Source organism: Dipodomys merriami, unplaced genomic scaffold (assembly GCF_024711535.1).
Source record: "Dipodomys merriami isolate MVZ:Mamm:240054 unplaced genomic scaffold, mDipMer1.0.p SCAF_19, whole genome shotgun sequence".
NCBI lineage: Eukaryota > Metazoa > Chordata > Mammalia > Rodentia > Heteromyidae > Dipodomys > Dipodomys merriami.
Window position 1 is genome coordinate 8,115,001 of NW_027203270.1, and position 26,659 is coordinate 8,141,659.

At 39.6% G+C, this 26,659-nt stretch overlaps 2 protein-coding genes across 6 annotated transcripts in view; one reads left to right on the forward strand and one right to left on the reverse strand.

The window, feature by feature from the left end:
• The window catches only part of Heatr9 (HEAT repeat containing 9), a 12,966-nt gene extending 5,513 nt beyond the window's left edge, over positions 1-7,453 (forward strand). The window contains exons 4-15 of one of the 4 annotated variants that reach the window (XM_070026741.1): positions 9-141; positions 329-385; positions 572-628; positions 1,273-1,330; positions 1,687-1,817; positions 3,526-3,708; positions 4,055-4,147; positions 4,242-4,361; positions 5,831-5,904; positions 6,351-6,402; positions 6,769-6,855; positions 7,077-7,453. In XM_070026741.1, coding sequence (XP_069882842.1) covers positions 9-141; positions 329-385; positions 572-628; positions 1,273-1,330; positions 1,687-1,817; positions 3,526-3,708; positions 4,055-4,147; positions 4,242-4,361; positions 5,831-5,904; positions 6,351-6,402; positions 6,769-6,855; positions 7,077-7,412 — 1,381 coding nt within the window. In that variant the 3' untranslated portion in view covers positions 7,413-7,453. The remainder of the gene's footprint in view (positions 1-8; positions 142-328; positions 386-571; positions 629-1,272; positions 1,331-1,686; positions 1,818-3,525; positions 3,709-4,054; positions 4,148-4,241; positions 4,362-5,830; positions 5,905-6,350; positions 6,403-6,768; positions 6,856-7,076) is intronic. The other 3 variants (XM_070026743.1, XM_070026744.1, XM_070026745.1) reach the window with 3 other exon arrangements.
• Positions 7,454-11,677: 4,224 nt separating this feature from the next.
• The window catches only part of Taf15 (TATA-box binding protein associated factor 15), a 52,472-nt gene continuing 37,490 nt past the window's right edge, over positions 11,678-26,659 (reverse strand). For both annotated transcript variants that reach the window (XM_070027169.1, XM_070027168.1), the window contains exons 8-16: positions 23,726-23,760; positions 23,080-23,112; positions 21,471-21,580; positions 19,465-19,594; positions 16,488-16,580; positions 14,675-14,756; positions 14,477-14,565; positions 13,869-14,367; positions 11,678-12,011 (exon numbers count right to left, since the gene is read on the reverse strand). In XM_070027169.1, the coding sequence (XP_069883270.1) occupies positions 11,972-12,011; positions 13,869-14,367; positions 14,477-14,565; positions 14,675-14,756; positions 16,488-16,580; positions 19,465-19,594; positions 21,471-21,580; positions 23,080-23,112; positions 23,726-23,760 (1,111 nt within the window). In that variant the 3' untranslated portion in view covers positions 11,678-11,971. The remainder of the gene's footprint in view (positions 12,012-13,868; positions 14,368-14,476; positions 14,566-14,674; positions 14,757-16,487; positions 16,581-19,464; positions 19,595-21,470; positions 21,581-23,079; positions 23,113-23,725; positions 23,761-26,659) is intronic.

Consider the following 26,659-nt stretch of genomic DNA (forward strand, 5'->3'; position numbering starts at 1 on the left):
CTGAGCAGTTTCTTACATAGGTTCTTCAAAGAAGCTGCCCAAAGTTACCGTCTCCCCATGAACAAGCTGATGTCAAAGTCTCTGATGCCATCACGGGCCTCAGACTCTATCAAGGACCCCCTGAAATGGAAAAGGTTAAAGGTCAGGACTGATGGGGAGGAAGGCAGGAAGACACCTACCTTGTGGGTAACCTTAACATCATGTAGCCTTCCATCCTTGCCTGTAAAACAGAGGGAACTGGGAAAAGAAGCCAGATTGGTTGACCTCCTTTCCATCTACAGTGTTATATTTTTCTTCCTTCCCTCCCATTGGCTGCCTTGAATGGCAGGAACTAACACAAAGCCTGACATCTCCAAGAGAGGAAGAGCAGTTATATGCAACGTGGGTAAGAAGTAGCAAGGATGGAAGGGAGTGGTTATTGCTAGGAAGTGGCTGAGCTGGAAAGTAAAGCCGCTACAGGTGGGTGGTGGGGAAAGATATGGTATTCCAAGTATAAACTCCAATTGGGTCCAGAGGATGGTGATTCTGGGGGTGCTATCCAAATTCCCTTTCTCCTTTCCCCTTCCTGCAGGCTCTGAGGTGCCTGGGCATCAATGACAAGGTTGTCATGGAGGCACTCTGGCAGGTGGTGAGTCTGGCGGCTGCGAAGAGTTCAGAAAAGGAGGAAACAGAGGCTTAGGTGTATAGTAAATGGGTACCTAGGAAAAGACAAGGCTCCCCAGAGTCCCAGAATGATAGGTCAAATCCCATGAAGAAAGAGGCTCTAGTGTCTGACATTGAGGAAAGAGCCTCCAGTGTGTGGCATGTCCTGGCTTCTCTAAAGAGCAGCTCGAGGAAAGGGGAAATCTGAAGATACTCTTGATCTAACAGAAAAGATGCTGGACAGCAAGGTCATGGAAGAATGGAAACTTGAACAAAGCTCCAGGCTCATATGTTCATTTCAAATTTGAAGCATCATTCTGATTCATAATTTTACTTAAATCCTGTAACAATAGCACTAAAATTATAGTATCTGTAAGAACAACAACAATAACAAAAAAGGTCCGAGAACCCACATGACTGATAGACACCAGTTAGATTTGAACCAGCTTATCTTCCAGTTTCAGTGTTCCTTCCATACCAACCTGTATTCTATTCATATTTGAGCATCAGCACAATGCTCTCATGGCCTCAGTTTCTCTTTGATAAATGAAAAATTAACAGGAGAATTGCTAAAGGGCTAGCATTTCTATCACTTTATGGTATGTTTCCACCATCTGTCTCTTCTGTCAGGCCCAAACTGGTCCAGAGAAAGTGAAGTCGGAAGCCTATCGAACCCTGGCCATACTGGGTGAGTAGATCTTGACCTTAGATGAGGAACTAGTTACAGAAGTCCAGCTCCTTCCTCCTCTGGGTAAAGACGTGTGGGGGCAGGGTGAAAACCCACTCCAACCAAGCAGTTGCCAGGATCTGGGAATTCTGCTAGGTACTGTTGGGCAAGAGGGAAAGGTGGGGTGAATGGGAGAAGAGCTCTGGAAACTACTCATACTTGGCCAGCTCCTCAAGTGTTTTGGGAGAATGGGAAACACCCTAGAACTTAGTACTCAGAGAAGGGCTGTCTTTGAGAAGACAATGGAGTTTAATATGAGTCCTTGTAAGGAAGAGTTTTTGAGTCTTTGCCCTGATCTGAGGACCCTCTCTGTCTAGGTTGCCTGAATAAGCATGTGATACAGGCTGTCATTGATCAGTTAAAGAATCCAAATACGCATCAAAAGATGGAGACTCTGAGAGGGCTGCGAGTGGCTTTGAACTCCTGGGCTGCTGTCCCTAAAGACAAGGTGACAGGGAAAAGGAAATTGGTGGGTTTGGCTGGGGGCAGGGGGCAGGAAGAAGATAACCTAGCTCTCAACTTTTAATAGAGTAGGACTTTCAGAGTTCTCTGTAGAGTTGAATTGTAGCATGGATCACTCACTCCTCAGATAACCTCTGAAAAGGCAGCTTTCAGAAATAAAGTTTGTTCGTATTTTAAAAAGTAATTTTTTGCTGAATGGTTGGAGAGACTAAATAAGACAATGTATGTAAAGCACCCAATATAATACCTGTGCTCTTTAAATGGTAGCCTTAATTATTGTTTCTTTTTTTTTTTTTGTCGGTCGTGGGGCTTGAACTCTGGGCCTGGGCGCTGTCCCTCAGCTCTTCAGCTCAAGGCGAGCGCTCTACCACTTGAGCTACAGCGCCACTTCCGGTTTTCTGGTGGTTTATTGGAGATAGGAGTCTCACGGTCTCTCCTGCCCGGGCTGGCTTTGAACCGTGATCCTCAGATCTCAGCCTCCTGAGTAGCTAGGATTACAGGCGTGAGCCACCAGCGCCCAGCTTAATTATTGTTTCTAAAACAACCTACTAGAGCAAAATCTCTGTCATTTGGGGAGAGGAGCCAAACAAATCATCTGACACTACTCAGTCTGCTCCATGTTAGGATTCTTTTGATTCCATCACTGTTCTGTGTAAGAACCCATCACTCATCCATTTATCGAGTGAATACATCTAAGACAGCTATCACGTGTCAGACATCATCATAGGCCTTGGGATATATCCCTGAATGAAATAGGCCTATTGGAGCTATTGGAGCCCTATTGGAGCTCATAATCTAGTAGGACACACAATGAACATATTTCTATTTCACAAAGGACAGGTGCAATGGGAAAAATTAAGTAACAGTTATCATGAATGCTGAGTGGGGATGGCAGTGGTTTATACTTTAAATATATTAGATATGGAAGGTATTATTTAGAGGGTATATTTGAACAAAGACATGAAAATGAGGAGGTTAGCCTTATAGAAACCTGAGAAGGTATTACAGACAGAAGGATCTGTTAATGAAAAGATAGGAGCATGCTTGGCATGGCCAAAGATCAGCAGGAAGGCTATATGGCTGAAGTGGAGTAGAAATGAAGAGATCAATAGGAGATAAAGTTCAGGACAAAGACATTAATAGGATACTAGCTCACATATAGTCTTTGGCCTATTTAAGTACCTGCGTATCACTGTGAGCAGGACAGGGAGTTGTGAGATGTTTTAAGTAGAATAGTACCGTGATTTTAAATTTCAAGTGTAGAAGATGGGCTGGGAAGGTGGCTCAGTGGTAGAGTGCTTGTCTCACATGCATGAGGCCCTGGGTTCGATTCCTTAGCACCACATAAGCAGAAAAAGCCAGAAGTGGTGTTGTGGCTCAAGTGGTAGAGTGTTAGCCTTGAGCTGAGGAGCTAAGGGACAGGCCCAGGCCCAGAGTTCAGGCCCCACGACTGACAAAAAAAAAAAAAAAGAAATAAGAAAAGTGTAGAGGAGAACATGGTATGGTGACACACACTTACAATCCCAGTACTTGGGAGGCTGAGGCAGGATTACCAGTTTGAAGCTAGCCTAGCTTACACACTGAGTTCTAGGCTAACCTGAACTATGTAACAAGACCCTATCTCCAAAAAAAAAAAAAGTAGATGAGTATACAAGTAAAGAACAAAGCACCACCTACACTTGCTGTCTCCTTAGAGGATTCACGTTGAGAATGAAAAAGATCTGGTGTGCATGCTAAAGGTAATGATAAAAAAGCCATTGAGTGAAACAACCCTGGAGGCAGCCCTGTGCTTGGGTTTCCTGAGGCCCCACAGCACCACAGCCCAAGAATTCTTGCTGCAGAGCCTGTGCCAAGGGCCCAAGACTCATCAGATGAAGGTATGGGGTGAGGGAGGGGAGGGTGCAGGAAGCTAGGCTCTCTAGGAGCAGCCAAAAAACAAAGAATAGTTTTGGCTGAGGTGAAGTTTGAATCCTGACAGCCTCATCCCAAAGAAAATAAACTTCAACTGAGGGAGACAACACCTGTATGAGTATGGGATGATGAACACAACAGAAGCATGCACATTTATGCATGTTTGATGTGTCTGCACATGTGCACACACAACTTGTGTTTTCACTCAAGAAGCAATGAGGGAGAAGAAAGAACCCCACCTGCTCCCAATGAGTTCTTGGCCTAGCTCTCAAGTACACCCTTGTATACCCTGACCCATTTCATCCTTCACAGGCCCTTAGGATGTTGATCAAGATTATGCAGGTGAACTCTGCTGCAGTCACAAGGGCCATTCTGGATCAGATCTATGCTTCCCCAGTCATCGAGGTAAGCTTTGGACTGCCTTCTTCAGCACTAGGACAGGGCTGGAAGATGAGAAGCCTCTCCTTCACATCCCTGCCTAACTTCCTGTTCCCTCCAGGACCGATATGAAGCCATTAAGATGCTTAAGGCCATTGGGCTGGAACAAATCCAGAAACAGGGACTAGAAGAATCCACATTTGACCTGCTCAAGATGAAGACACACAAAGAACCCTTCCTTGTAAGAACATAGCTCCCAAACCCAGGCAACTCTTTTTCTCTTCTCCCTTCTTGTGAAGGGAGAAGGCTGGCTCCCATCATACCCCACCCCCAGTATTACATTCTCTGTAATCTACACTCTGTTCCCCTAATGGAGACCATGATTTCAAGCCACCTTGCTTTCACTTGGACAGTTTTCTCAACACAAATGCCTCCACTAATACTGTTCATTCTCTCCCTTTTACTTCAAATGCTGTTGGTCCTTCAAGACCAGTCCAAATGGCACCTCATATGGGAAACTTTCCCAAATCACCAATCACACTTAGGTTTGCTTTCCTCTGTGTTCCCTTACTTTTATATTTACTATAACTTGTTACAGAATCAACAACAGCACTTCTACTTTTCTAAAATGCTGACTGTTTTATCTTTTCAGTCGCTCCAAGTGACAGTGTCCCTTAGGGAAGCTTACTTTACTCCAAAATTTTGAGTCTTGCTTACCTCTGTAGTTGTTTTGGTGTATGTATATGTGTGTGCCTGCATGCAGGTATGTACCAAGTACTAGACTTGAGCTCAGTAGGGGGCCAGGACACTGTCCCTTAGCTTTTCCCTCCAGGCTGGCACTCTACCACTTGAGCCACAGCTTCTTCTGGCTTTTTGCTGGTTAATTGGAGATAAGAATCTCATGGACTTTACTGCCTCGATTGACTTCAATCTGTGATCCTCAGATCTCAGCCTCCTGAAGTAGCTAGGATTACTGGTATGCATCACTGATGCCTGGCTAAAGCTCTCTAGCTTTATCTATGTCCATTCTCCCCCTCAGAGCAACATACCAGCTATGCTTAGGATGTCTATGTCCCAGTGTGCTCAGAATGCTCTCAAGAACCTATTTGAGGGGCTGGGAAGGTAGCTCAGTGGTAGAGTGCTTGCCTTGCATGCCTGAGGCCCTGGGTTCGATTCCTCAGCACCACATAAGCAAAGAGAAAAAAGCTGGAAGTGGTGCTGTGGCTCAAGTGGTAGAGTGCAAGCCTTGAGCTGAAGAGCTGAGGGACAGCACCCAGGCCCAGAGTTCAGGCCCCACGACCGGACCCCCTCCCCCCAAAAAAGGACCTATTTGATGGCCTTAATGAATGAAACTGTTTTCAGCTCCTCACCCTCTTTCACCTGACTCCAGGATTTTATACATGCCCTTTCTTCTGCCAAGATTATCTCCTCTCTGCAACTCAATCTGCATCAACTTCTACTCGTCCTTCAAGTTCCAACTGAGGCACTACTTCCTCTAAGAATCTTCCCATGCCCAAGACTGAGTCAGGAAACCTTCCTGTATGCGTTCTATGCAGTTCTGTAATTACTTGTCTGCTGCCTCCAGCTGAGCATGAGCTCTCTCAAGGCAGAGACCCTATAGAGCAAAACAGCAAGTGCTCAATAAAGGTTCATAAAGTTCGTAATATATACCCTTGTATTTCCTCTGTGCCACACTTGGTCCCTCTGCAGGCTATGAGGAAGGCTGTGGCTGAACTGGTGGAAGAGTTCAAGATGAAACCTATGATGATAAATATAGTGGAGGCGTGAGTAGCCTGGTCTGGGAGCTTCCAGGGCCAAATCCTGGGTGGTGGGACAGGAACAGAGGGGTTGACTAAGAACTCAGGTTGTTAGCCAATTCACTTTTAGACTCCTAAGTTTTATTTCTTCTTTGAAAAAAAAAAAAAAAAAAAAAAAAGCTCATAATACCACTCAGGGTTGTTAAAAAAAAAAAAGTTCAAATTAATATAACCTGAAAGGAATTCTTAAAACATAAAGTTCTAGACAGCTGAGTCCTGATAAATATTTAATGGCCCACAGCAAACTCTAGCACCTGCTTTCCCCATCCCAAGCCCTTTCCTGACTTGAGAAACAAGAAAAGTAAATTTTATATCACTTAGTATTACACCCAACTCACTCTGGATCTGAGAAGCAACCAGCCTCCCTCTTCCTCTTCACCTCTTAATTGGATAACCTATTTCTTTCTGTACAGAGACCTGATGAACCCAAATGATATTAAACGCGAGGAAGCAGTCACCTCTTTGGTAAGGCAGCCTCTGTTTTTCTGAGCCAATTTTGATATATGTTGATGGCAGGCATAGCAGGCAATTGAGCAGTCACCAAGGGAAGAAAGCTGCATTGAAACCAAGTCTGGGAGGTTGTTTACTATAGAATTCTAGCCCTATCAAGAACTCAGTATTACCTTTTCTTCAGGGCAGGTGGGCTAGAGGATAGAAGATGGGTATCAAAGATACTATTAGGTGTTTTAGAATGTCTTGACTTTTCCTGATAAATAATGGAAACTAAAACTCCAAGTGACAAGGAAAAAGTGACAAGGGCTTGAACTGGGAAGGATGGGTGAGTGTCTTTCAAGCTGGTTACTTAGACAGGCTCAACTTTGCCTCTGCCAGGGCGTCCTGGGGGTCCGCAGCCCACAAGTGTTTCACTTGCTCCTGGATATGCTAGATGCTGATAAGAGCCAGACTGTGAAGAAGAGTGTAAGGCCTTCCTCTATCCTACTCTTCCAAATTCTTCCCACTAATCTCATTTGTTCCTGATCAGGAAAGGGGAGATACTGTGCCTGGACATCTGTCTGGTTCCTTGGGCTATAGTGGCATGTTGCTAGCCCGTCCCTTCTCTAGGGTCACCACTCCCCAGCCTCATCTCCTCCTAGCCTAAGCCCAAATTGAACCAGCCCTGGACCTCTGTTTCACTGCAGCTACAAGAAACATTATTTCTTTTGGCCTCCGTCAACCCCTGGGCCCAAAAGAAGCTGAGGAACAAGATTTTCTTTGTCTCTGCGGTACCTACCACCAGCCAGGTGAAAGAGCCTACGAGGTTCCGTAAAGAGCCTGACATCCTAGAAAAATTAAACATCTGTGACTTTCGACTTGCAAAACTGAACCCATTATTTATTTCCCAATTCTGCGACAAGGAAGGAAAAAGGAAAAAAATACCTGCTTTCCCACCTTGTTTCTCTAAACCACAAAAACAAAGGTCACAGACCAAGGAAGCTTGGCAGGCCATAACCAGAAAACAAGCCTACAAGTTGTGAGTTCTTCTACTCTCTCCTTCCCATGAGAAAACAATCTAGGTTCCTTTTTCACAAATAAATGAGTATCATTATACTACCACTAGTCTGCTGTGCTCTCCTTGCTCCTGGTAGGTATTATATGTCATCACTTGTCCTTTCTACTAGAGGAAAGGGGACAGAGCCAACACTTCCCTATACAGCCACCTTGCCTCTGAATCAAATCCTTGGCTGGGCTCAGAATTTGATGCCAAAGCTAATCCTAAGGCAAAACCTAGAGAGGGAAAAAAAAAAAAAAAGAAAAAACTAGGAGGGAGAGGTTAAAGCTTTTTTTCCCCCCCCCTCATTATCTTGATAGGATCTCAACTACTAAGTCCATGCTGACCTCAAACTTATGAGCCTCTTTCACTAGCTTTCTGAGGGCTAAGATACTAGGATACATTTTCAAATATAAATTTCAAAAAACTAAAGTCACTGCCCAGATGCCCACATTCCTGTATAGCTGCTACTTTCTCTCCTATCACCCCACCTCTATTGGTGGCACATGCTTCTCCAGAGACTTAAAACAGGAAAACATCAAGTTAGAGGTCAGTGGACAAATTAGTAAGGCTTGTGTGTGTGTGTATTGGAGGGGGGGGGGGGGTTGGTCTGGAGTCTGAATACAGGGCTTCCACCTAAAATGTTCCCAGCAAGACTCCATGTCAAAATTGGCTGGGGGGAGGGGGGGGGAGCTTGAAGGTACAGTATTTGCCTGGCATATGCAACAAACTGGTTCAATCCCTAAAAACACCCTGAAAAAAAAAATCTTAGTTTTCCACATTAACTTCTCTCCATGTATCCAATTTCTATTACTGATTATCCCATTTTAGTTTGGGTACAGAATTCAATTCTACCAAAACTTTTACTAAAACAATGATATTCAACAAGGAACAAGTCTGCCCCCTAGAGCCTAGAGACAGTTTTAGCTATTACAACTTGCATGCAGTATCCATGGCCTACTAAATACTAGTTGGTATCCAGTAAGTAGATAGAGGTCAGGGATGCATCAAGCAGTCTCCAAAATTAAAGAATTGTCCAACAAAAAATGTCAATAGTTCCAAGGATGAAAAATCCTTGCTGAAATAATTCAAAATTTCCATATTGCTAAAATGTAATTAATACTTTCTGTCCTATGTGACATGGCCTGGCTTGAACATTTGGCATCTTAGAGCTACTTACAAAAAGGGTGGGGGAAGAGGGGAAAGGGGGATGCTAGTGACTCACACCTGTAATCCTAACTACTCAGGAAGCTGAGATCTGAAGATTGAGGGTCAAACCCATGCTTACAATGTTGAGGATGAATGAAAGAGAAATCAAGGTCTTCAATTTTAATCATATCCAACCTGTGTGGTTATTGAAAATATTTACTGAGATTAGGAAGACAAGGAAGAAACTGATCTGCAAGGAAATATCAGAAGTTCTATTCAATACATATTTAAGTTTTAAGCACCTATTTTTATAACCAAGTAGAAAGCTTTAAGTAACTAAGAGAGGAAAAATTTAAAGAGGGGAATCAGAACTGCAAACACATTTGGTATTCACCAGTGTTTTTTTTGTTTGTTTGTTTGTTTGTTTTTACCTCAATAGACAGTTTATCTTCCCAGGTCAGAAACCTGGCTTTTCCTCACCATTAAAGACATTCAACTGAATCTTGTGAAATCACCCACAATCTTCAAATCTCTCAGCTCAGGACAAGAGTAATCTCTCACAAACCTTACCATCTGTCTATACTTCTGCCTTTTCCTAAAGCAGCATCATCATTTCAGTTGTTGCCACTCAAATCAGATCATGTCACACTTGCTTAAAACCTAATGTAATGGCCTGGGAATGTGACTAGTGGTAGTATGCATGAAGTCCTGGGTTTGTTTCCTCAGCACCACATAAACAGAAATAAGCCAGAAGTGGCACTGTGACTCAAGTGGCAGAGTGCTAGCCTTGAGCAAAAGAAGCTCAGGGACAGTACCCAGGCCCTGAGTTCAAACCTCAGGACTGAAAAAATTAATTAATTAAAAATTAAAAAAAAAAAATCTGTCATTGCCCCACTGTTCCCAATAGTCAAGATATGGAAAACCCAGATGCCCCACTACAGTTGAATGGATCCAAAAACATGTGGTACCTATACACAATGGAATTTTACACAGCCATTAGAAAGGATAAAATAATGTTTTTGACAGGGAAATGGGTGGAACTAGAACACATGTTGAGATCAGAGAGATAAATGGTGCATCTTCTCTATAACAGATATTAAAATTAAAATGCAATGAGATATGACAACATAAAACAGGACTCAAGCTATCCAATACACAGTGAGACCAAAAGAGGATAGTCTTGGGGGAGAAACACCAAATCACAATTCCCAAGCACCCCTTTGTTTGTATATAAAATAAGCACAGTAAAAAGAACCCCAAAGATAAGGAAACAAAGGACATCTTCTTAATTTGTCCTATCGTTTTTAGATAATTCTGTATTCTTTACCTCATATATGGTGTATACACATGCACATCTGAGAGGTGCAAGCAGAACACAGAATCAGTGGAAAGTGGGTGAAATAAATACAGAGAGGCCCATCAAGTGTACTGGACATTGATCGAAGTGAGCTAAGCAACTGAAGGGCAGTGATGTGAAGGTGGGAATGAGAAAGAGGGAACAGCTGATACTACGCAAAAGGAAAGAAATATACATAACACGCAACTTATAAAAAATAGTTTGTTAAAGGTCATAGAGTTCAGGGCTGGGAAGGTGGCTCAGTGGTAGAGTTCTTGTCTTGCATGTGTGAGGCCCTGGGTTCAATTCTTCAGTACCACATAAGCAGAAAAAGCCAGAAGTGGTGCTGTGGTTCAAGTGGTAGAGCACTAGCCTTGAGCTGAAGAGCTGAGGGACAGCATCCAGGCCCAGAGTTCAGGCCCCACAACCAACAAAAAAAAAAAAAAAGGTCATAGAGTTCAAAAGCAATGTAGATAATGATGACTATCATTGTGAAGATTAGAAGGTATTTGTGACCTTAAAATAAACTTAAAATTTTTTTTAAAAATCTGATGTCATTTCAAGGTAGGTGAAAATGTAATCCAAGAACTTTTTTTACCTTCTTCTATACCATGTTTGAATTCTTCCCTTTAGTCACATTGAAATATATACAACTCTCAAAGTACAGAACCTGCTCCCTATTCTATTAATTCAACCTTTCCTCTTCTTATTGCTAGATTAAGTGTCCTATAATCAACCTTCAATGCATCTTGGACTATTTCATTTCCCTCCTAAATGTTGAAAAATGAACCCAGAACCTCCAAGCACTTGAGCCAAATCTCTAAGACCTTGTACTTATGCTTATCAAACTGCTGTTTATTTGAGCAGCAATGTATCCAGGAACTATCTAGCATCTGATCCAGTGTCATGCCAACAGGAAAGGTAAGCTATTTCTCCAATGAAAAGCAAATAACAAGTATATTATATTTTAACCCTGGCTTATAGAATTTTACTTCCTATTTACCCCTTAGAATTTCATATGCCCAACATCTAGAGCATTGCCCTAAATGGTCCTCAACTGTAAATCAGTACTAAACTAACTATTAAAAAGTCACCTGGTGACAGGCTGGGAAAGTGGCTGGCTTAGTGGTAGAATGCTTGCCTAGAATGTACTAAGCCCTGGGTTCAATTCCTCAGTACCACATAAACAGAAAAGAAAGGAAAGAAAGAAAGAAAGAAAGAAAGAAAGAAAGAAAGAAAGAAAGAAAGAAAGAAAGAAAGAAAGAAAGAAAGAAAGAAAGAAAGAAAGAAAGAAAGAAAGAAAGAAAGAAAGAAAGAAAGAAAGAAAGGAAAGAAGGAAAGAAGGAAAAAGAAGGAAAGAAAGGAAGGAAAGAAAGGAAGAGAGAAAGAAAACTGAAAAATAGCACAGTGGCTCAAGCGGTAGAATGCTACCCTGGAGCAAAAGAAGCTCAAGGACAGTGCCTAGGTCCTGTGTTCAAGCCCTAGGACTGGTATAAAAAAAAAAAAAATCACCTGGTGAGCAGGATCTAAATGAATATTCTCAGTGTAGTGCTGCTCCCCACAGCTCAAGTACTATCCAGCAGACCTAGGGTGAAGCCTGATTACCAACAAATTCCCATTAAATCATTTTGGGGAACTACTAAAGACAATAGGAATTCTATAAATATTGTTGAAAGTAACATTTTAACTTAAATAGAATTCATTTTCTAATTCTTCAGGTTTAAGCAGACTATACCCGAAAACTGTGATAGAATGATACACTGAAGTCCACAAAAAACAAGCAGCCTTTATTGCAGTATTACAAAACACTTTCCATTTTGGCAATATTTTACAACGCACTTAGCTTCAAAGGTTGGGAAGGAAAAGGTTGGAAACTAAAAAGGGAAATTTCAACAGACATTCCTAAAAGAAAAACTGTCCCAGACGCCACCCCCTACCCCCCAATAAGAATCCAAATGTCATTTAATTTCACTACTCAAGAAGAGGCCATGAGGAAAGCAGCAGGCCAAACTCAGGAAATTTCACTATGAATCATGTCAGAGACAAATTCAAAATAGTCATCAGTATGGTCGGTTGCGCTGATCATTTCTGTAGTCATTCCTAGAAATTAAAAATGAAAGAAACTAAATTGTAATTTTCTGCTACAAGAACATCAGACATTTCTCTTCAGGATGCTAGTAATTACCATCAGCTAGACAATTTCAGTAAGGCTGGCAGCATCTATAGTTTATTCCTATATTCCTAGAAGGAATTTAATAAATGTCTAAGCTGGACACCAGTGACTCAAGCCTATAGTCCTAGCTACCCAGGAGGCTGAGATCTGAAGATTTAAAGGCAGCCTGGGCAGAAAAGTCCATGAGATTCCAATTAACCAGAAAAATGCCAGGGGTGAAACTGGTTCAAGTGGTAGAGCATCAGCCTTGAGCAAAAAAGCTCCTTAATAAAGCTCGGGGACAGCATGCACCCTGGTCCTAAGTTTAAGCCCAGAACTGGCATACATAAATACATACATAAATTAATTAATTCTAACTCATCAACTTTAAGACAAGTTCCTTGAAGCTTTACTATCAATAACTTTCTTTAGTAATTTTTCACCTACACTAAGAACTACCAAATACCTGTAATATTTCAGATCAAGCTGTGCCAATTTCAGTCTCCAAACAGAATAACATAGAAAGCATAGTAATACTAAGTATAGCAATATTAAGAAAATCCTAATTATTCATTTCATGTATGAATTCTGACTCACCACAATATATTACTAAACTTAAAAGTCTTTAATTCTAAAGTGGGAGCTGCATCTAACCTCAGGGAGTCAATAGGTATAGTATTAAATATATATAAAGTATCTGGCATATAGTAACAAGTGTTTAAGACATTAATTAGGCTCTAAATAACTGCTAATAGCCAACAATTATACAATGTTTTCTCTGGGCCAGCTACTGTTATAGTTTTATACAACTCTACAAAGGAGTCATACATTATTAGCTGCATTATACAGATGGAACTATTGATGCTCCAAAGAGCTAAATTACTTGCCTAAGTTCAATAGCTAAAAAATGATGGGAGTAGAACCCAGTCTGTCTCTCACCTCTACACTCTTAATCAAATACAACACTTCTCACTGCCATATGCAGCCTCTGTCTCTCACCTCTACACTCTTAATCAAATACAACACTTCTCACTGCCATATGCAGCCTCTGACATATGGATCCTTGGGTTATATTCTACCATGCGTTCTTTGATTTGGGGGCATGGGATGCCAGTACTGGAACTTGCACTCAGGACTGGGTGCTGCCCATACACTTTTTGTACAATTTTTTAACTTATATGATTCATATGCATAATCTCCCCCTACCATCAGTGGTTTTCACCTAGAACAGGTACAATCAGACTACTGAGAAACAACTGCAGGATAGGATAGCTCACAGATTTCAAAGTTTTCTTTTCTCAGATTAATAATAAATACTCAAATATCACAGGCAGAAACTCTCTAAATCCCAATTATCATTAACTATGAAAAGAAATGCTCCTATAAAGATTTCTGAGTTGCCAGTGGCTGGGAAGGTGGCTCAGTGGTAGAGTGATTGCCTCGCATGCACTGGGTTTGAATCCTCAGCACCACATAAACAGAAAAAGTCGGAAGTGGTACTGTAACTCAACTGGTAGAGCGCTAGCCTTGAGGAACAGTGTCCAGACCCAGAGTTCAAGCCCCATGACCAACAAAAAAAAAAAAAAAAAAAAAAAAAAAAAAAAGATTTACGAGTTTCCAAACCAAACTTTAGAAACTGGTAAGAAATGAATCAAATGGATTTTCTTCATCCTGAAATCTACCAATAGGGAATTCAAAGTTACAAAAGGTTGTATGTAAAAAATAAAACATGACAAAAGCAGCTTAAATCATAAAATCCAAGAGCAGTAAGGTAAAAACATTCACAGGCACATTCATATACTTACCTTCCTCCCATTTTGCCTCCATAGCCACCTCGGTCTCCTCCATAGCCACCTCGGTCTCCTCCGTAGCCACCACCTCGGTCTCCTCCATAGCCTCCTCCTCCTCCACCACCACCACCACGGTCTCCTCCATAGCCCCCCCGACTTCGGTCTCCTCCGTAGCCTCCTCTGTCTCCTCCGTAGCCTCCTCTGTCTCCACCATAGCTACCCCCTCGATCTCCACCATAGCCTCCTCGATCTCCACCATAGCCTCCTCCTCGGTCTCCACCATAGCCTCCTCCTCGGTCACCACCGTAGCCACCTCCTCGGTCTCCACCATAGCCACCTCCTCTGTCCCCACCATAGCCACCCCCACTTCTGTCTCCACCATAACCACCTCCACTTCTATCTGCACCATAGCCACCACCGCCACTTCTGTCTCCACCGTAGCCACCTCGTTCTCCACCTCTTCCCCCACGACCTCTGTAACCCCTTTCTCCACCGTAGCCTCTCCCCCGGAAATCTGCAAGGTAGAAATGCAAATCAATGAAGCAAGCAGAATAATGTAAAACCTGTTCATTGCTAGCTAGAAAACAAGTATCATGTTGTTGCTATTAAAGTGGCTGACCTACCTCCTCCTGAGGGACGAGAATCTTCTGGTCTGGGCTCGTTGCACTGATTGCAGGAATTTCTTCGAGCAAAGTTCATATTTCCACATGATCTAAGAAGAAAATAAAATGTTCCTAGTTTTTACTAGATCCAGAATCTCTTCTTGAACCTCCTAACTCCAATCCCAAACTCTACTTCCACAAAGTAAAGGAGATACTTACGGATTAGGACAAACCCAGTCTCCATTTTTGGGGTCTCCGCCTCTCCCCTGAAAGCCTCCACGACCTCTATATCCCCCACGGCCTGATGAGAGGAAGCAGTAGACATTACAACATTATAGAGGAACAGCTGAAATAAAAGTACTCTGCTTCCATTTCTACCTACACCACAGCCACCACTACCACTTATCTCTACAATGATCACCCCCTATGCCCCAGACCCTCTCAAAATTAACCCCATTATAGGATGACTTTGAATTCTTCTTTCTACAATATCCTACTAAATTTTGAGAATCTCAGTGATAAAGGGTATAAGAAGACAGATTACAAATGTGAGGAAATTAACCTAATAGAAATAAAGATGCTCTATCAGTGGGCTTAAACTTAGATAAAAGCTGAGCATGGTGGTTTATGTTTATAATCCCAGCACTCAGGCAGCTGAGGCAGGAGGATGGTGAGCTCATGAGACCAGCCTGGCCTATGTAATGAAATATTATATCAAAAAAAATTTTAAGCTGGGTGCCAGTGGCTCAGGCCATAATCCTAGCTACTCAGGAGGATGAGAGCTGAGGATCGTGGTTCAAAGCCAGCCCAGGCAGCAAAGTCCATGAGACTCTTATCTCCAATAAACCACCAGAAAACTGGAGGTGGCGCTGTGGCTCAAGTGGTAGAGCTCTAGCCTTGAGCTGAAGAGCTGAGGGACAGTGCTCAGGCCCAGAGTTCAAGCCCCAGGACCAAAAAAATTAAAAATTAAAAAATTAAAGGGCTGGGAATGTGGCTTAGTGAGAGAGTGCTTGATGAAGCCTTGGGTTTGATTCCTCAGTACCACATAAAGATAAAAAGCCAGAAGTAGTGCTGTGGCTCAAGTGGTAAACTGCTAGCCTTGAGCAAGAGAAGTTTGGAGACAGTGCGCAGGCTCTGAGTTCAAGCCTCAGAACTGCCAAAAAAAAAAAAAATTAAAAAGTCAGAAAAACCATCAGCTATCAATTAAATAATTATTTCTGATTGCCAGGTAAACAAGATGCTACACTGATTTCCTTCCTACTACTTTCTTAGGTATTATGACAATCTACCCAAGGCCATTTTCATTTTAAGATTTAAAAAAGCAAAACAAAACAAAAAACCACCACAAAACCTAAGAATAGAAGCAAGAAGGAATAGAATATGAACTCAAGTTCAAACCCTGTGTACAGCCTGTGAACAGCACATTTTTGTTTTTGCTTTTTTTTGGCATTAAGAATTGATGCAAGTATAACTAGTATATGTCTAGAGCAAGCAGAAGAGGTCAAAAGCTATGTACATATGACCATATAACCTGGTGCTAAACGAAATGAATCCCAAGATAGGGACACAAAAGGTTTATCTTTGTTGCTGTTCTTTTTAATATACATGTACTATGTGATCTTTGTTTGTTTGTTTATATGTTCTTCCCCCATGGTACAATCTCTTTGTCACTCACTGTATTTGATTCCAGTGTCCTGCATCTTGTATATACATTTTTCTAATTTTGGGAGGGGAAGGGAAATAACAAAATGCTGAAATAAGGATTCAGGATGATCCATTGTAATAATAAGATGTTCAAGACAGTATGTTGAAAATGAACTTTACAATTTTGGGGGGGGGGGGTTTTGAGGGGAAGGGATGAGATGCTAGGGGAAAAACAAAGGAGGTGTAACAATGCTGATAGGAAATGGGCTTATTACCTTGCTCATGTAACTGTAACCCCTCTATACAGTATCTTTACAATAAAAAATATATATTAAGAAAAATAAAAATTAAAAAAAATTGATGCAAGTAATTGATAGAAGTATCTTACCTCGCCGTCCACCTCCACTTCCACCACCTCTCATAAATTCAGGTCTTCTGGTGGCAAATGACACTTTAATGATGTTGCCATGGAATTCTTTCCCTAAGAAAAGATAATGGCTTTGAATAAATTTCTATACTACTCTCTACCTCCCAACAAAAATATAGACTCTTGAAAATCTTTACTTTTAGAGAAGTAACTAATATGCCCTTAAATTCAAACACACTAGTGTTCCAAGCAGTCAAAAGTAACAGTGCTAACGCATACCAAACTACCAGAGCAGATCTGTTACTGGGACAGTCATTTCTTACTAAGCTTAAAAAAAAAATGTCCTGGGCTGGGAAGGTGGCTCAGTGGTAGAGTGCTTGCCTTGCATGCATGAGGCCCTGGGTTCGATTCCTCAGCACCACATAAGCAGGAAAAAATAGCCAGAAGTGGCGCTGTGGCTCAAGTGGTAGAGCGCTAGCCTTGAGCTGAAGAGCTGAGGGACAGCACCCAGGCCCAGAGTTCAGGCCCATGACCGAACCCAAAAAAAAGAAAAAAAAAGAAAAAAAGAAAAAATGCCCTAATCATTTTACAGTTAGGGCCAAGTGTAGCACAGCATGCAAAGTATGCTTTTTGTACCATTGCTTTCAGAAGGGGATGAGTATGTGTCCGTGTGCAGGCACATATACCTACATACCTATATACCACATATCCTACGTTTATATAAGCACTGCCCACAGTGCTTACCTTTTACAACAGAAAAAAGATCACAGGACAAGAAGGGGTGTTTCAAAGTGGAAAAGAAACCAATCTTTTATCAAATACCTTTAGTATAATTTAAACTTCTTTGCCATTTACATTATCTTTAAAAATGTATATACATGTGTGTTATTGCTTAAAGATAAACACTTATACATATAGTCTACTGTCCTAGAATCTTACGGAATTAATCTTTTTATCTTCTACTTAAAAAATAATAGAATATAAGGCAAGGTACCCAAGAACCTATATAATGATGGTAAATCCAGGAACCTTAGTTTCCTGACCAATGCTCTAATCATTGAAGCTGGCAAGCTCCCACAATGCCAGGTCAGGTCATATATAACAAATACTTTGATAAAGAAAGCAATTTACAGATCAGGACTCTATAACCTATAATAAAGGATAATTAAAAATAAAAAGCAATGCAGAGGAGAGGACAGAAAAGAGACTCATAATCTTATCTCTGAAGTAAAGAAATGCAAAGCTAGGAGCTGGTGGCCCACACCTGTAATCCTAGCTACTCAGGAGGCTGAGACCTGAGGATCACAGTTCAAAGCCAGCCCAGGCCAAAATGTCTGTGAGACCCTTATCTCTAATAAATCACCAAAAGAGCCAGAAGTGGAGCTGTGGCTCAAGTAGCAGAGGGCTAGCTTTGAGCAAAAAAGTTCAAAGACAGCAACCCATGCCCGAGTTCAAGCCCTGGAACAGCACCAAAAAAAAAAAAGAGAAAAGAAAAAAAAAAAGAAAGCAATTATGTTAAAAAAAAAAAAAAGCAATTATTTTGTTTTGAAAGACACTGGCATACTTATCTTGTTAATTAAGTGGAAGGGGTATTATGTATCTGTCAATCCAGCATGGTTAAGGATTTTGGAGACAGTGAAGCCTACATGCCTAAGTTTAAGTCTTAACTTTGTCATTAACTCTGTGATCTAAGAAACTACTCAGTTTCTCAGTGGCAGAGCACTTACCTAACAATCACAAAGCACTGAGGTTCAATCAAAACCCAACACTGCCAAAGAAACTGTCTTGGCTTCCCTATGCCTCTGCTCATTTATAAAATGCGAACAGGATATATGTCTCATAGGATTACTATGAGGATTGAGTTAATACATCTATACCTCTTAGAATTGTGTCTAACTCATAAATCCTGGCTAACACATACTACGTGTTAGTTATTATTAGTGAACAAAAAATAAATGTGTAATAACATGGAGAAAGAGATGTTGAATAAAAAAAAGCAGGAATATAGCTGGGTGTGGCACATGCTTGTAATCCCAACACTCAGGAAGCTGAGGCAGAAGATCTGAGAATTCTAGATAGCCTTGAGCTACATAGTTTTTGGGGTTTTTTGGTTTTTGTTTTTTTGCCAGTCCTGGGGCTTGAACTCAGGACCTGAGCACCATCCCTGAGTTCCTTTTTGCTCAAGGGTAGCACTGTTAACACACTTGAGCCACAGTGCCGCTTCCAGCTTTTTCTGTTTATGTGGTGCTGAGGAATTGAACCTAGGGCTTTGGGCATGCTAGGCAAGCACTGTACCATTAAGCCACATTCTCAGCCCCTTGAGCTATGTAGTAACACCTGTCTCAAAATAAAATTGAAAATTCTTAGAAGTATTCTTGTAGTCAACCAAACCAACTCCATTTATCTCTATCAGTGTTAGGCCTCATGTGCAAGGTAGGATATAAGAAATATTCTGGGCGGTTAGGAGGCGCAGATGGGAGGGCAGGGATGGTAAGGGGAAACAGAGGAGGAGGCAACAATGCTTGCTAAGAAATGTACTCACTGGGCTGGGAAGGTGGCTCAGTGATAGAGTGCTTGCCTCGCATGCATGAGGCTCTGGGTTCGATTCCTCAGCACCACATAACCAGAAAAAGCCAAAAGTGGCATTGTGGCTCAAGTGGTAGAGTGCTAGTCTTGAGCTGAAGAGCTGAGGAACAGTACCCAGGCTCAGAGTTCAGGCCCCACAACCAACAACAACAACAAAAAGAAATGTACTCATTATCTTGCTCATGTAATTGTAACCCCTCTGTATGGTATTTTCACAATTTAAAAAACTTATTAATAAAAATAAATAAAAATTTAAAAAAACAAATATTCTAGACAAAAAAGTTTAGCATCTATCTCATCCCTAAAGGAATATAAAAACTCTGGCCTATATTTTTAGTATCTACTAAAGTAAGCATAAACTGAACCACTATCTCCCAGAATATTTCTCCAATACTATATGAATGAGACATACCATCAAACCAGTCAATAGCTGCCTTAGCTGATGGGGGGTCATCAAACGATACTGTTGCCTCTCCTTTTGGCTTCCCTGTGTCTTTGTCTGTGTAAAGATTTATCATTGGTTTTCCAGTCTTCTTATTTGTCTAAATAAAAAACAAACTGGTATTAACATTTCAAGAAAAGCCATGGTGCCATTATTATGTTAAAATTTTTAAAGGCATTTACATATCCATACTACAAAATTATGGTACACTTAGCATAAAAAAGAAGTTATCTAAAATGAATACCAGGAAGCTGAAACATGTTTTGTCAAGGGTTGGGAACAGTCAAATGTAGAGAAAGGATGGACAAATAGCATATTACTCAATGTATATATGTGAAAATGGAACCACGTTAACGAGAGTATGAGTGGATTGGAAAAGATGGAGAACAATAGGAGTAACAGTGACCAAGAAACACTGCACTTATAAACTGAGGAGTTAAAACCCCTTTGTACAACTATTTAAAGTTTTTAAAAAATTAAGTTTTGCTGGGCGCTGGTGGCTCACGCCTGTAATCCTAGCTACTCAGGAGGCTGAGATCTGAGGATCTCGGTTCAAAGCCAGCCCAGGCAGGAGAGACCGTGAGACTCCTATCTCTAATAAACCACCAAAAAACCATAAGTGGCGCTATAGCTCAAGTGGTAGAGCGTTCGCCTTGAGCTGAAGAGCTGAGGGACAGCACTCAGGCCCAGAGTTCAAGCCCCACGACCGACCAAAAAAAAAAAAAATTAAGTTTCAGCTGGGCACCTGTGGCTCACACCTGTAATCCTAGCTACTCAGGAGGCTGAGATCTGAGGGTCATGGTTTATCCCAGGCAGCAAAGTCCGTAAGACTTATCTCCAATAAACCACCAGGAAAGTGGAAGTGGCGCTGTGGCTCAAATGGTAGAGCACTAGCCTTGAAATGAAGAACTGAGGGACAGCCCCCAGGCCCTGAGTTCAAGCCCCATCACTGACCTCCCCTCCAAAAAAATTAAGTTTCTGGAAAAAAAAAGTTACCTATAGGTTTGGACAAGCTACATTAACTTATCAAACTGTAAAAATGTTATTAGACTGACTGGAGATGTAGCTAAGCACTTGCCTAGCATATAAGAGGCCATGGGTTTAGTCTCCAATCTACATGGCCAATTTGGGTGTCACTAGATCATGCCTATAATCCTAAGCATACAAAATTCCAATTAGCCATTGACAAATCGGAAGTATAACTATGGCATACGTGGTAAGAGCACTAGCTGTGAGGAGAAAAAGCAAAGTAAAAACAAGAGAGGAAAAAAAGAGTTGATTTATTTTTAACTTTTTTTTTTTTGTCTTTTCTTTTTTGGTACTAGGGATCAAACCCAGGATGATGCACTTGCTAGGCAAGTGCTTTGCCACTGAGATACATCCCAGCTCAAAAAATCTGATATACTTATATACTTCATGTACAAATAGAAATAGACCAATTCCTCTGACACTACAAAAAGGATTAACATAAATTGATTCCAAGCAAGTACTATTCATACTTTAAAACCCTCTTCAGGCTTTCTAGTTAAAGAATTAAAAATTCCTAGAAATGAAGAGTGCAAGCTAAAGTGAACAATAAACAATCATAAAATAACACTGCACTTATATGTGAGACATTAAATGCCAGAAAATGTTAATAACTTGGGTTTGGATATATTCATTTTAGAATCTATAAAATGTTTATTCTCATGATCACCTCTTGTTCTCACAATTTTTGGAGTGTATCAGAGACTATTTGTAGAGCCCTGGGATTAAAGCTAAAGCACAGTAGAAACTGTAGAAGATTTAAACACAAGCAAGGGATAAAAATCTGCATCTGTTTAGCAAAGATATACGCACATGGTGAACATATATATCCAAGGACTTTAAGACAACTCTTAGTGAATAGACTACATAGGCGAGTTAAGTAATTCGTATAATTTAAGAGTATCTTAAGAATTAGGACATTTTCAACATATACCCTACTTTCTACTCACCTTGATAATTCCTATTTGTTTAAAGAATTCTCCTACTTGATCTGTAGACACGCCCTCACCAAGTCCTTGCACAAAGATTGTGTTATTATCTGAATTGTCAGACTCTGAATCTAAAGGAGAAAATATTACGGTTAATTTGACATATTCCTTGGTTCTACTACAGTAATCTAGAACAATAACTTGCTGTCTAGTAGTCAACCATCTCTAAGAACAAAATTTAAAAAAAATTGACCATACGAAGAATCTTAAATAAACATGCAATGTGTTCACAATAGTTGAAGGTAAATCACTTCTTGGTAAAGTGCATCAAGTCCACACTCTGTGACATACATACAGAACGATTAAGGGAGATCTTAAAAATCTCACTTCAAATTCAGGAACAGACTAAAGTAAAGCTCATAAAGAGACAAAGAGGGTTAATTTAAATTAGCATTCCTTTCTCTGGAGAATTTTTTAATGACGTCAGTTTTTTTAAGAGGCTCTCAAGTACAAAATTCCCCCAAATCCAACACTGTGGACTTCCAAGCAAGCCAAGCAGAATGCTGGTTTCCCATTCATTGCGATAAGCCTTGTACATATGAGAGGGTAGGAGCACCTGGTACACACACCTTACCTTACACGCACACTTTTGGATTAGTACAACAAAGTAAGAAAGATGTATAAAAATTCAGTCCATCAAGGGATAATTCAGAAATTGCCATCCATATAGAATACTTTGGCATCTTAATAAAAACAAAAGTTCTGATTTCAATATATATTAAATTTTTTGGCTCAAATGAAATTTTTAACCACTGAATCATTAACTTATTTTCAAAAGGCTCCATGAGTAAATCTACAGCCTTCAATTTCATTTAAAAATAAAAAGCCACATAAAATTAGTGACTTATTCCCGGACTAAAACAATTCTTCCATGTTTCAACTCAAATTTCTTAGGTACTCCGAACAGATAAAAATCCATTAACAGAAGTTTTTGTTTCGTCTGAAGTTATGGGGTTTCAACTCAGGGTTTCATGCTTAATAGGTAGGTACTCAACAACTTGAGCCATACATACTGGTTTATTTTTTGCTTAAGGTCTTATATTTTTCTGCTCTGGACTCAGACAAAGAAACTCCTACATATTTGCCTCACATGGCTTGGATAACAGATATGAATAATAATGCCTGGCTTATTGGTAGAAATAGGAGCCTTGTTAATTTTTTGTAAAGGCTGACCGCAAATCTCATCCTCCTGAGCCGTCTCCTGTCTGCACAGCCAGGATTATAGTTGTGGACCACCTTATAATATAGGTATTGCTTAAACATGGTTTTCTACCTCTAATTTACCAGGGATATCAATTCTTTCATCAAATCTGATTATAATAATTAGATAATGCTTATTAGTAGCAAAAATTAAGAAAAGTAGAACATGGGAAAGCATAAACCTACTTCCCTAGCAAATTTTCCCTGAATTTTTTTCTCCTGGCATTTCTTTAGAAATGAAACTCTTTAGTTCTGGTAGTACTATTAAATTAAATCTCCCTCCACTACTAATCCCTCCCACTCTCTCCTTCAATAAACAGAAAATTAACATCTTCTTAACTGCAAAATCACAAACTATCATGAACCTTACCAGCATCTGGTCTGGGTCCATAATCCCTGTGACCTAAGAGAAAGAAAAAGCTATTTTAAGATATATCATTTGAAGTATTTAAAAACAAAACTGTAATAATAACCAAGGCATAAAACTTTTGTCCATAATTTCAAAATCCTTGTAAGTCAATCATCACAAATTTACAGACTACATAAACTTTTACTAAAGGCTTAAGAAACTAAGATGAACGTCAACATTTCCTTAAACTTGTTTAAGATGGTACCACCACTTTATCATTATTGCTATTATCATTTTTCTTAAGTTCTGATTGTAAAAGCTGATTGGAAAACCCTAATAATTTTAAAACACCACGTCAGCTACCTTATAAAAGAAAAAACATAGTCAAAATTCAGTGAAGTTCTCATTCATTGGTCACCAGATTCTTTCATGCATATACACTGTGTAGAAACCCATGGACTATTTGAGATCAACTTCGGTTTTTTAACATTTACTTTGATATGTGTGTAGACTGTATTTATTTTTATTTTTATTTTTTAAAAAAAAGCACACAACACACCAGCCTCAATAGAGTAAGAAAGGGCATAGACTGCATCTGAGGGATATTGGTGGCTTTTAGATTTATATAGCATTTCCACTGAAACATTTTGGGATACTCAGCACTTACCACCAAAATTTTTGAAGCCACCGCGGTCACCACCACTGCAGAGGAAAAATTGAAGAAATGATTTCTTCCTTAAGTCTCTAATGTGCTGAGCCCTGGGCTCAATCTACATGTAACTGTCACAAGTAGAGTGGCTAGGAAAACAGTAGCACCACTAACTTTCTAGTAAATTCCATTTCACAGGTTCCAAAATGTTCCCCATCTAAAGTGTTTCCCAAGGGTCTATTTCCACAAGATGCCTTTTTCAAGCTGCTTATGTCCAACATATCTAACATATTCTTATTTTTAAATCCTTCTAACCCAAGCCAAAAGGATACTAATCAAACTGCTAAAGCTGGAGGCACATCATGAAGAATGCCAAATTAGAACAAGTATTTTTTCCAAAGGAGTATTTTTTTAATAGAAGAAAAGCAAAAAGACCAGAGGAATATAAAATAAAGTTAAGATTTTGATAATAGAACAGGAAAGGTAAAAAACTTGAGTACTAGGTTCTGTTGTGAAAAACTGTGGTTTGGTTTTATGAGATGAATTTTTTTAATATACAAATACATATAAAAAAGAGAGTTTGGACAAAAGTAGTCTTAAAATTTCAAACCATTCAGAAACCTGGTAAAATGAGGACTAAGCATAACTTAAAATGGGCCTCCTCCACAGCCACTATACCGAGGTTCATGTTGTCAATGGTCTGAACATAATTGTAGCACACATTAGAAACAGAATACAACATATTGCAGCTGTCCACAGAACAACTTCATTAAGCAAATTTCTCCTGTCAGATAAGTCAATAGCACTTGTTTTTACCTAAGATATCAAAAAGGCTCTCCCTAAAATATCCATCAAATAAATGTTTCTGTTGAAATACACAATCCCTAAGACACTGATCTGCTAACATGGAAATAACAAACTTTTCAGATGATGATGTCTAATCTCCCAGTCTTATGTTACTCTAAAACTCAAGAAGTTAATCCGATAAACTAAAATCTCTTGATGCTTAAATACATTTGCTTTAATAATTAATCACCCAACTTTAAGTGTTTTTTTTTTCTGAACTCTCCAGAGGGGGAAAAACACACTAAATAAATAAACAAGTGTTTTCCCCTTATAATAAATATAATCCTATATCCTTGATGTAAAAGTATTTATCCTTGCAGCTGTATTTCTTTTTTTTTTTGAGAATAGTCATGTGCATTTTAATTTGCTTTTAATTTTTTTAATGGTTTGCAGTAAGCTTTTGTGGCATTAAGAATAGACTACTTAAAGGCTATGTAATTTTTACTACATTAGTAAGTCTTTAAAGATCATTTTAACAGTACACTACAATTCAAACTTTCCCGCTATTTCTAAGTGACAGCACTTTAAAAAGCAAGGGAAAAATCAACAGAATTCTTCAGAACAAATTGCTGAAAATTTTACTAGAAACCAAGGTAACTCAGGCTTCTTTTAAAGATGATTCTTAGAACTCCCAAAAGGAAATATAATACAATATTTGAAATATAATATGTAAATGCATCATCTTTACCAAGTAAAAAATTTAGCTTTGAAAGTAAAGCAAACAATAACTATAAATATGGAAATACCAACACATTAGAAAAAGAACAAGTTTCAAACCAAGACACTCAATGATACAGTCTTGATCATCACTAATCAATCTTGAAAATTTGGGCAAGTCAGTAAAATTCTCTCAAGTTCAATTTCCTCCTTTTACAAAGTAAGCTTTTGTATCCTTACTAGTAAAAGGATAAACATAAGTAAAGCTCAGAAAAGCAGGATTAGTTCTGAAAGCTCAGAAAAGCAGGACTGGTTCCACTGAAAACTACTGAAACAGAACTGCATTTTAATAAGATTCCTCCTGGGTATTCATCAGTCATGCCAGTAATCCTAGCTGCTCAGGAGGCTGAGATCTGAGGATCAAGATTTGAAGTAAGCCCAGGAAAAAGTCCATGAGACTCCTATGTTCAATAAACCACTCAGAAAAGACCAGACTTGGTACTGTAGGCTCAAGTGGTGGAGTGTTAGCCTTGAGAAAAAGAAGCTAAGGGACAGAGGCTAGACCCTACTTCAAGCCCCTAGACTGGCAAAAATAAAAGATCCCTGGGTAATTTAAGCAATTCAAGTCTAAGTAGTGATCCAAAAGATCCACAAATTGTACACCCAAATGTTTCAACCATTCACTCTCTCAGTAGAAAATTCTGTATTGATCAGTTATATTCCCTTATTAGAAAATTACATTAAATACAGTAAATAAACTTCAAATTAGTAGTAACAGAAGATATGTTATGGTTATGAATCTTTTAAACAGTCAAGTTACAAGTCCTTTTCCACACCTACTAAAGCCTCATTAGAAAAATAAGACACAGAAAGACATAAACATCAATGGGTCAAGAGAAGGCACAGAAATTGGTTTTTACAATTCTAGAAAAAGTAGCAAATATACACAAATAATTTTGAAGTAAGGACATTTTATGGTAAAGTAGTGGCTGTATTTAAGAGATGTAATATAAGCAATACGCAATTTTATTGGCTCAGTACTTCCTGCCTAAGAAAGTTACTTGCATATTTTAAACTAATGGAGGTACTTTCTCCAAATTCAATGTGCAGTATACATTATAGTATTCTGGGTATTCTTTTAAAAAGCAGAAGCAGAATTTAAACTCAGGGCTTTGCACTTGCTAGGCTGGCACTCTACCTCTAAGTCATACCTCTAGCCATTTCCTCAATTAGCTGTCATTACATAGGCATGCATCACCATACCCAGGTGCAGAAATCTTTATTCCTATAAAATTCAATACTTAGAAAAATGAGCTTAACTAAAAATTGAACAAGAGCAATTCAAATACTTGTGCTGTGATTGGGGTTTTCATACTAGAAAATCGTGAATACAAATTTTGGGGATATAACGGAAATTTAACATTAATTCCAAATGTCAGTGGGTCGGTG